The sequence below is a fragment of the Mastigoproctus giganteus genome, chromosome 11 (genome assembly GCF_048544385.1).
Source record: "Mastigoproctus giganteus isolate SK-2022 chromosome 11, ASM4854438v1, whole genome shotgun sequence".
In the NCBI taxonomy this organism is placed as follows: Eukaryota; Metazoa; Arthropoda; class Arachnida; order Uropygi; family Thelyphonidae; genus Mastigoproctus; species Mastigoproctus giganteus.
In genome coordinates this window covers 60859461-60869816 of record NC_143585.1, presented here as the reverse complement: position 1 = coordinate 60869816, position 10356 = coordinate 60859461, and the positions used below count along the sequence as shown (strand labels likewise).

At 39.8% G+C, this 10356-nt stretch overlaps 1 protein-coding gene across 1 annotated transcript in view; it reads left to right on the top strand.

The window, feature by feature from the left end:
- The first annotated feature begins 1248 nt into the window (after positions 1-1248).
- The window catches only part of LOC150078047 (uncharacterized), a 117330-nt gene continuing 108222 nt past the window's right edge, over positions 1249-10356 (top strand). The window contains exons 1-2 of the mRNA XM_090385477.1: positions 1249-1353; positions 3607-4121. Coding sequence (XP_090241603.1) covers positions 3635-4121 — 487 coding nt within the window. The 5' untranslated portion in view covers positions 1249-1353; positions 3607-3634. The remainder of the gene's footprint in view (positions 1354-3606; positions 4122-10356) is intronic.

Genomic DNA, 10356 nt, shown 5'->3' with positions numbered 1-10356 from the left:
TACGATACTCTTCCCCATAAACTAATACATATATTTGAATTTGATCGTATCATATTGAGGTAAATTTCTCTTATTCTACAAATATTTAATAATAATAATAATAATAATAATAATAATTAAAATATGTATAATATATATCAGGATTCATTGCAACAGGCAATCCTTTTTCGCTCCATCGCCCTATCGACACCATCACCCTATCGCTGCGCATTCTTTCGTGATGAAAGACGAACAACCTATTGCTCCTGATGGTGCAACACTCTTCTTCCTAAACTTTTTTCTAGGCTCGTGTTTTCCAGGTAACACGATCAACTTTTGTTGTCAAAATACGCGATATTTCTGATCAATGGGCAGCTGCCTGCCGCTAGCATAAAATGTTTCAGATGGAAGTATTCGAAATGCTGAGAATCTCCAAATCCATTGTACTCCAAATCATCCTGAATTATTCAGAAACTCGAGCGTGTTTCTACACGTTACATCTATTGTGAATGACATCTCTATGCCATTGCAGTGTCTTCTACAATATTTGCATGATGTACTTATTCAGTGTTCCCATACTTTTGGTACTAGAGTGTATATAATGTCAGCATATTCACGATCTTATTACAAAACAATAATTTGTATAAGGCAACTACTACAAGAATTAATTAGCTAACAAACTTGTGTTCTAACTAACAATCTGGTTATATAACTCGAAGAAAAAGAAGCCATTTTAAATGACAGTTTGTCGATATGGCTTCTTTTTCTTCGAGTAGAACTTCCAGAAAGAGTAGATAAAAAGACGGTGCCACCTTGAATGCACACAGAATGACTCATTTCCTCCTTACAGTTAGCACAGTTTGATCTTTTGTGCATCTCTGGAAGTTTTTTAATAAAAATCCCATTAAAAAAATAAAAAAGCCTTGACAGTTCTACGACTGTTTTTAAGGGTGAAGAGGGGAAACGGGTGAACTCTCCTATTATTCCATATTCCATCAAATAATTCTCTTCACATTGAGCTGGAGGGTGATTTTTCATTCAGAGGTCACATGGATGACCTGGGTGGGTGCTGTTACAGTAACCACGTCATCGGCGGCGTACAGTAACTACGGCGATATCAGTAGTTGGGGCCAGAGAGCTTTCTCCCACATCAGGATGTGCGATAGGAACCTGGCGTCTTCCCGTAGCCCGTGTGAGCTCACCAAACCACTTCCCATTTTCCACCACTCCGAGTCGGCGATTGTTGTCATTTGTGAAAGCAACAGCTACTATTTGACCGAGTGACCCACCGTTTCAGCGAGCGTCACTTTCACTCCGTTCTCGGAGTTGGCGTTCGGACGACCACGAGTTTCGGAGAGCTTCACATTTCAACAGGTAAGCACAGCCGATTGAGGCACTTAAGGAATTTAGCGTTTATTTGCGCGACTTTCAGAGAATGTTAATTATAGGATTGTAAATTCTTTCGTTGTGATTCTGATAGCGACACGTTTTGGGTGGTTCCTCGAGTAACGGTAACAATTCGCTTTAAGAATTTTAATTAAAAGGTTCTGAACGTTGTAATAGAGTTCTGGATTACCTGCAGTTCGTTCTTTAACGTCGATAAAATAGACGCTTTTTATCAATAAAGCGTAATTTGCGAAAGATATTGAAGTCGAGTTGAGGGGGGGGGACACAGCTGCTATTTGACCATGTGACCAAAGGGTAGTATGCTAGAGGGGGGGGGGTATGAAGTCTCAGACTCCCCAGAAACTTGAATATTTCCCTTATTCAAACAAATGCATGTGGCCCACCGAAGAAGCACCTCTTCTTTGGCTGGGTCCGCATTGCAATTGTCCAGGATCGGCTGCAATTTTCCGCGAATAAAGACTATCCATTAGAAAAAAATATTAATTGCCTTCCCCATCTCTGGAGATTCCCCCACCCCTTAGTGAGGGTTTGAATTCTATATTGTAGTTCAAGTATTCTTGAAGGCGCGTTTTTTTTTTTTTTTTTTTCAGTGACCTTCCCTCACAGTTTGTTGGCTGTAGGGGAATAACCAACGAGGGCGGTGCTTGCACAGAAGGTCGGCAGTAAGAAACTAATTAAGATCAGCGATAAGGCGGGATATATCCTGGTAATTTGAGAAGCAATGGCAACAGAACACCGCGAGAAAAGGTCTTCGTGAATTTTTGTTTTTTGTTATTTTTAAAATGTAGAATAAGAAGTTTGTGAACGTACTCGGACCTGCCAGAGTTGCAATTTCTATAGTTCTACTATTCCAGATATTCTCGTATGTTAAACAAAGCTCTCAATTGTCCCACAATGTTGATAAACAAAAGTTGTTGTAAATGGTTGATGAAACTAACTGTAAAAAAATAAGATAATCAAATAATGGAATAAATCGAATATAGGAAGTCTTTGATTTAAGTCAGACACGTGTTCCCATGAACGGCGACTTTAAGGTAAATACTCTTCGTTTTACATTGATTTGGAAGATGGTCCTCCTCCTTGTCTCCCTAATGGCGCGATGTTTTTATAATTTCGATGAAAACGGCATAAAAAATAATAAATTATAGTTAAAGGATTCGCATCTGTCATTTTAAAGTGCAGCTATCAGTTTTTCTTAAATGAAGATTTAAGAAAACCTTAACCTATTTAAGAATAATTGGATAAATATCGTTGTATCTCTTAAAAAAGCATATTAAACGGATATTAACCTTTAAAAATGTAGTTCCGAGGAAATTGATGGTTATCCACCCCGGTAGCCGCTAATTTCCTTAGCAGCTGTGCAAGAATTTCCCATTTCCGTTTCGTCACCGCATACATCTGGCTAATAATACTTCTCCAGATGTTGATCTAGCACTTTGATATCAGGATTAAAAATAAATAACTATTGGAACGTCTAATAAAACTTCTTTTTTTTTTCTTCTTTTAATTAAATTAGTGAAACGCACAAGCCAGTTCCGGTCCAGTCGGATTTCTGTCTGGCAGTAATGCAAGCTCACCATTCCTCCTTTCTTTGCTATTTATCTAGATTCTTTCAGCGTTCTTACATTTCCTCATTCTGACACAACTTCAACAAAATAAACAAACCCCCTCAAGAGATAGGAACACTTAATTAGCACAATGAAAAAGTTTGTTCTCTTTTAGGACTAAAACAATTCCGCTTCGAATTGTTAAAAATGGTAAATAATTAAGAGGGGGTTAAAAAAGGAAAATAACGAAGCCATCTGTTTCCTAAATACAAGCGCTTACACAGCGAACGGAAATAAAAATAAGCACGAAATGCATGCTTCAGTGAGCAGCTTACCAGCGGTAATTTCTGTGGAGAAACTCAACAGCGTTGCGGAAGCCACCGGGGGTGTTAGAGGGAAAGGGGGAATTCGTATTGACACTCGTCTCTGGGTGCTATTTTTAATGAAGTCTTCCGGAACGATTCATTAGCACGTAGATCGTTCCGATCTATTGACTTATGGTGGAACGATATAACCGCAACACTGGTGAACCATTCCAATGATTGCCAATGTCCAGTTTAATGCAAAGAAATGAAAACTACAGTACTCGCTTTTACAATTTTTCATTCGCTTCAGTCTTTGTTTGGACCAGAAAACCCTTAATGCTTTCTAATGATACCTTTCTCATTCGCAGGTCTCACCTAAAAAATCGACGGAGGTGTATGCCTCCAAGTATGGTTGGGGTGGTCCAACCTGATGTGCCGGACAAAGTTCCAAGCTGTGGAGGAGAGCCGTCCCTCGTCGGAGAAAAGACCACCGAAGTTGGCCGTCACTGGAGCGATCTTATAAGACGAGTTTGCTTGAACAGGTGGAAGGGCGGGGAGGCCGACCCTGCCGAAGATACCGTCGGTCCGGATTGCCAAGATGTAGAAGGTTGTGTTCAGGCACTGCGGTCTCCGTGTCCTACCGTGTATCTGAACCTAAAGAAAAAATTGACCGAAGCTCGTCCAGCATGGACTCGAGAATTCTTACGACTTGACGGTTTGTCTGTGCTGTTGGATTCTTTACACAGATTATGTGAACTGTCCACTATTCCCGACGTCTGCCTGCAGGTGGAGTGTGCTGGATGCGTGCGCGTGGTTATGGATTCCAGTATTGGACTTGACTACATCGTGGAAAAGCAGGAGTACACCGAAAAGTTGGCCACAGGTAAGTGCTTGTTACTTGTATTTCATTCAGCAAAAATCGTGGTTTAACAGCAGTTATACGAAGAATTGGATGTCCTGTTATTCCATAAAACTTTCGTTAATTGTGGGGTGCATTCATGGGAAGACAGAAAGACAGATCCGTCCCTTAATGAGAATTTAATAGCGTTGCGACTCGATTGAAGTAACTGCAATAAAGATCATTTGTTTTTGCCTCGACTGGCTTAATAAATACGTAAGTTACCTAAAGAGAGGAAAAGCAGAACGTGTCGTCCATTTTTGTTTAAATAAATTGCTGTAAAATTCCCTTAAAACTGGTTTAAAACTTGCATTTCTGCTTTGTTTACATATGCTGGAGTGCGGGCGATATTAATGTGATGAGGATGACTACAGGCGAAATATGGTGTACAGGTTTCTTCTCATGTGATCTACTATAAATAACGAACTATTAGAGAAAGAATGAAAGAGATAATGTTGATGTTAAACCCACAAAGTGACTTGTTTTCCTGTACGAGCTGCGCAAAAAGAAAGAAAAGAAAACGATACGAGAAAGAAATCTCATCAATTTGTTCCATTCCAATGCTAATTGCTTTTACGCTAAACCTGAATTTTTACTCTTCCGATTCTCAGTAAGATGAAAATAGAACTTCAGAAAGGTGGAAATATGTTAAAAAGTCTGCATATAGAAATGAATCTTTTATATTAATTTTTGAGCATATGTTTTTTATTTTTTTTAATTTATTTTGAGTATATTATTGTTGGTGTCCGGTTTTTAAGCGCATCAGCGACTTAAATCATATCGTCCCATTGTGTATTATGTCTGTAGTGTGTGTTCCCCGGCTGATTTGTACGTTGTGCGGGCTGAAAAACTCGGAATATCTCACAAGTAAAACCGTACTCCATCCTGAGATCGAGTAACTGAAGTCTCGATTGAAGGGTCCCTTATAAATTCCTCTAGTCAACGAGGGGATTCGAACTGAGACCTTTCCAAACAAATAACAAGAGGCGAAACCATTATACTGTTACACAGAACTATCAATAATATAGTCCTCTGTAACATCTTTGTATAAACATTCTATCTTCTAAATATCCTGTCTAAATTCTAAATACTCTTATCTTCTTTGTATAAATATTCTGTCTTCTAAATATTCTTTCTTCTTTGTATAAATATTTTAAACGTATTTAATACATTTAAACGTATTTTTTGGGCCTCCTAAGTTATAGAATATACTATTTTTCAAAAGGGGGCTTCGGACTGAAATTTCTTTCTTTTTAAATATGATAAAAATAAATTGAATATAAAGAATGTAAATTTATATAGAAAAAAATATACTACAGCATGAAAATACCTGACAAAACTTAACACGTGATTATTATTATTTTTTTTAAGGATTGTCAGCGAGAGCGGCGATTCCTTGTTGTTTTATGAAATCGAGCAGAGAATTCGCGTGCGACAAAGGGGGTTTAACCTGGGCCGTCGAAATCCCGGTTTAATCCGCCTCCTTAAAAACAGGAGTCCATTACGTCCATGGTATATTGTGCAGTATTGGAAGCATCGATCTTGATTAAAACTTCTGAAAAAAATTTTGCAATCCTGAGTCATATAAACTGGACTATACAAAAGATATATATATATTTGTTCTTCTTTGATGGATTTCTGTTCTTCTTCTTTGATGGATTCCACTACCTTTGGATTTCGAAGTAATACACAATTTTTAATATTTTCGTTAATTTATTGAAACATAAGATATTGCATTTATTCGAAAATCTGGTGAGCAAAAAATTTATTCCCATTGCATCACCTTGCAAAATATCCTGCCGGCACTGATGGTTGATATGCAATTTTTGAAAACTGGAGAAAAAGAACTTTTACCATTTTAAATCACAAATTTTATAAACATAAAATTCTTATGAAAGTGTTCTACGGTTTTGTTATTTTAAATAACAAATGTTTTGTTTCCATGATGTATACGTGCTGCTGGATGGGCTATTACACAAATTTGATAGCAATCGCGTAGTCTAGAAAGAGAGTTCAAGAAGGGGAGGGGGAAGTCCTCGTTACTAATGTACAGTTACCTACAATCACAAAGGCCATTCACGTCCTCTGCACGCTCCCTTTTGTAGGATTACGGCATAGGGTCATTTAGTATAACAAGGAAGTCCTCTTTCGATTCATATTTCTACTTGGATTAAAGCAACACCGGTGAGTCGTTGTGGGAAGAGGATAGGAAGGAGGAACATCACTTCCTTAATATACATTCTGATGACGGGATGTGTTATCATTGGCAATAATATGTAATGATTGGAGAGTTCGTTGAGACAATTTAGCTGTGGTGCGGGATTCAGTATAAGTCGTGCTGCTGAGGTCAATTAAGGCCACTTAATTTTTTCTGACAAGTTCGGGAACCCTTTTTTATCATACCAGTTCTCCCACAAATGGATAATATAATAAAATAAGGCGAGAATTAGAGTTAATAGCTCCGGCAGTTTCAGTAGGAAACAGGAACAGGAACTACTCTCCCCACGCTCCTATCTTTTAAAGAAGGCACTAACATCATTTTGAATTTGGTTGGAAGTTTTGCCGTTTTATATACCGTTCTTGACTAATTCTCTAAGGGTTATTCAGGACTTTCAGTCCTTGAAAAATTATTATTACGAGAAAAAAAAGAAACTGCCTTATCAAAAGCATTTTACAGTATGCGAATTGAACATCAAAAATACTACAGTATTTCAGAAATTGCTATACGAACGAAATATTATTAACAGAACTACAAAGATTTCGTGAAAAACAAAAAAAAAAATTTAACTGAGACTCTCTTATCTCTTTAAATCACATGCAGTAGTGGTACAGCACAGAAATATGTAAACTGGGATTTGTAAAAATATGTAAAAAATACAATTAAATTTATAAGAGATTCAAATTAAAGATCAATATGTAATTAAATATTGAATAATGCGTATTAAGTGACCAAACTATGCAACTTAAGGAGTAATTATAATGTATATTCCTCTGCATCAAAAAAACTTGGTTTTCTCTTTCGCTCTCAGCGTTACTTTTCTTCCAAACCGCAAATCCGCCCTACCGTGGAATATTGTTCCCACATCTGGGGATGGTGCCCCCAAAACCTCTCTCAGGCTTCTGATTCCGTTCAGAAGAGGGCATTTAGGTTAATTAATGATTCATCTCTAACAGTCTCTCCACTCACTGTCTCATAGAACGTACTGTTTCTGCTGCATGCCTCTTCTACAGATACTTCCATGGGCACTGTTCTTCTGAATTGGCTTCTATAATTCCTGCTCTTTCTTTCAAAACAGTCCGAACACGTGGTAATTAAAAAAAATCGTGAATAAATTATGCATGTCTGAAAAATGTGCGTGTGTGTGGGTTTTAAGCACATTCTTAACACACACCCATTTCGTATGATTTTTCATGAGTATGGTGGTTGCCCATTAAACTGGACTCCAAGCAACTTGGCGGGCGGTTCACCTTTCGGAACACTGAGTTCAGACGACACCTTTGATTTATCCTGCATCCAATTTCAGACGACACCTTTGATTTATCTTGCATCCTGTAAATGCATTGCAGTTCCAGATGATAACATGCTGTTCTTATATGTACGGTCAGAGAAAATGTGTTGGACCAAGTCTGGGCTTTGTACAGTACATGTATGAAACCCCTCTTGATTCAACAATAGTGCTCGGACTTTATATATATATGAAAACTCCAAACACGAAAAGTATTAGAACCTATAGTACTTGGTATTATGCATGGGTTGAAGGGAAGGGATGGAATGCCGGAAACTTTGCTCTGGAGACTAAATATGGGTATCAGTCACCACTTTAACCTCTGGTTGTTCTGCGTTTAGCTTAGCATTCAATGCGAAACCATTATTAGACACCATATTAACAATCAATCTGAGGATAAATAGGCCTGTTGTACTGGAATCCATAGGATATAAATGATGATTAGGTGTTTAGTCAGTAAAATAATATATTTAATATAAATAGATACTGAATGTCTTTAATTACAAATAGATACTGCAGCTTTCGAGACAAATCGTGTCTCTTCTTCAACAGAGAATGGAAACTTTAGAGATAAAATTATTCCAACAGACACAGTTGTGCGTGCAGTGAGGCGTGCGAGGGCACACAATCATTAAACTGGTGTTTATTGTTGCTGCATGGACGTGCATAGTTTTTCTCCAGCGCTTGTCTAAATCTAAAACGGTTGTCTCTAAGATGGGGTGTAGTCTCATGCCTTTGCAGCGGTTCATGGCTCTCGAATTGCACAATATATTGAGTGAGTCTAACCAGAGGCGGTGGTGAAAGTGTCGAGAGTGGTCAATTATTTCATAGTCCCGCTTGGGATTGAGGTCGTGGTGGGTGGACCAGAAGTGTTCCGCGATTGCGGACTGGTCGGTCTCAGCAAGGCGAATCGCTCTGTCGTGTTCTGCAAGGCGGTCTTGAAAACGCCTCGAAGTCTCTCCTATGTAGCAGCTGTCACAGTCGTTGCAGGCTATGCGGTATATTACACTGCTGCGTAAGAGTGGTGACCGGGGTCTTTACATTGGAAACTAGAGAACGTAAGTTCCTACCAGGCAACTGCACGCATTTTATGCGGTATTTTTGAGATCCGGCCCGACATGCCTGGATAGTAGGCGGTAGGTACATTGTCCTGAGTTGATGGTGGTCTCGGGTGGACTGTGAGTTCCTGTGCTTGCAATAAGTACTTGTCTAATATGTGTGTTGGGTAGCCAAAATTGATCAAGTCTGTCCTCACTCTAGAAATATCGTTGTGCCTAGCTAACGAACACCCGTTAGCGAACAACCGTATTAGTTGAACGAACACCCGTTCAACTAATACGGCTTCCTTTGTTCTAAATCGGAGCAGCAAACAACTAACCATCGAACAGCTCAACGTCTTGACCGTCGGTATGAAGTTCGCCGTCGAAGCCACCGATCACACAACTCGCTATGGGAGTAGAAGCAAGCATTACCAACCTCCCTGAAGAAACTGCTAATGAAATCCGTTTCAAAACTGCCTCCATCCTCCGAAGCACACGGCCCACCTGCTCAAACCTTAATCACCGTCAGCACGCCGCTCTTTCCTCTATAAGAAAGGACAGCACCATTGTCGTGCTTCCCGCTGACAAGGGACGTCGCACTGTCGTGTTAGACCGATCAGCCTACCGAGAGAAATCCCTGGTCCTCATGCAAGACCCCAGCGTATATAAACCTGTGAGAGATCCGCCCATTAAAGTCTTAGGACGTCTGGAGTCATGCGACAATAAACTTGTCTGTGCATGGTTTAAAGCAAAGAAAATTTCTGCTCCGACTCGGCGGCTTCATGCCACAGTCTGCCAACTACCACAGTTTTATCGGTTACCAAAAATCCATAAGCCGGGTGTTCCTCTCCGGCCCATAGTGTCCTGCTGCAGTGCACCTATATATGAACTATCCAAATATATTGCACAACTGCTCACTCCTCTTGTAGGAAATACCACCCACACTTCACTAACAGCGGCGAATTCATTCGCCTTATTAAAGAGCTCTCAATTTCTGACAACGCTGTTATGGCATCATTTGATGTAGTGTCGCTATTTACATCAATCCCTGTCCAACAGGCCGTACACTGCACCAAGAGGCTCCTTGAGAATGACTCAAACCTTCCAAACAGAACATCACTGTCTACTGAAGACATCTGTACCGCCCTCAACCTGTGCCTGTCAAGCACCTTTGAGGATTCCATATACCAGCAGGTACATGGCACTGGGATGGGCACCCCTGTTAGTTCCGTAGTGGCCAACATCACCATGGAAGAATTGGAAAAACAGCTATTCCTGAACCCACCAGTACCTATTACAACATGGTGCAAATACGTCGATGACATCTTCACCGTCATCCCACGTGGATCTGAAGCAACACTGCTAGACTATCTCAATTCCTTGTTAACATTCATCCAGTTCACTCTAGAGTTAGAAGTAGACGGATCTCTCCCATTCTTGGATGTCCTGGTAAAACGCGTGGGCCCACATCTAGAAACCTCAGTATACCGTACGCCTATGTGGTGCGGACATTTCACAAACTACAGATCCGGTCATGCTCCTAGTCATCTCAACAGCACTGCCTGCACTCTGTTCTCCAGGGCTTGGAGCCATTCCAGCACAGATGAAGCTAGGCACAACGAGATTTCTAGAGTGAGAACAGACTTGATCAATTGTGCCTACCCAACACACACA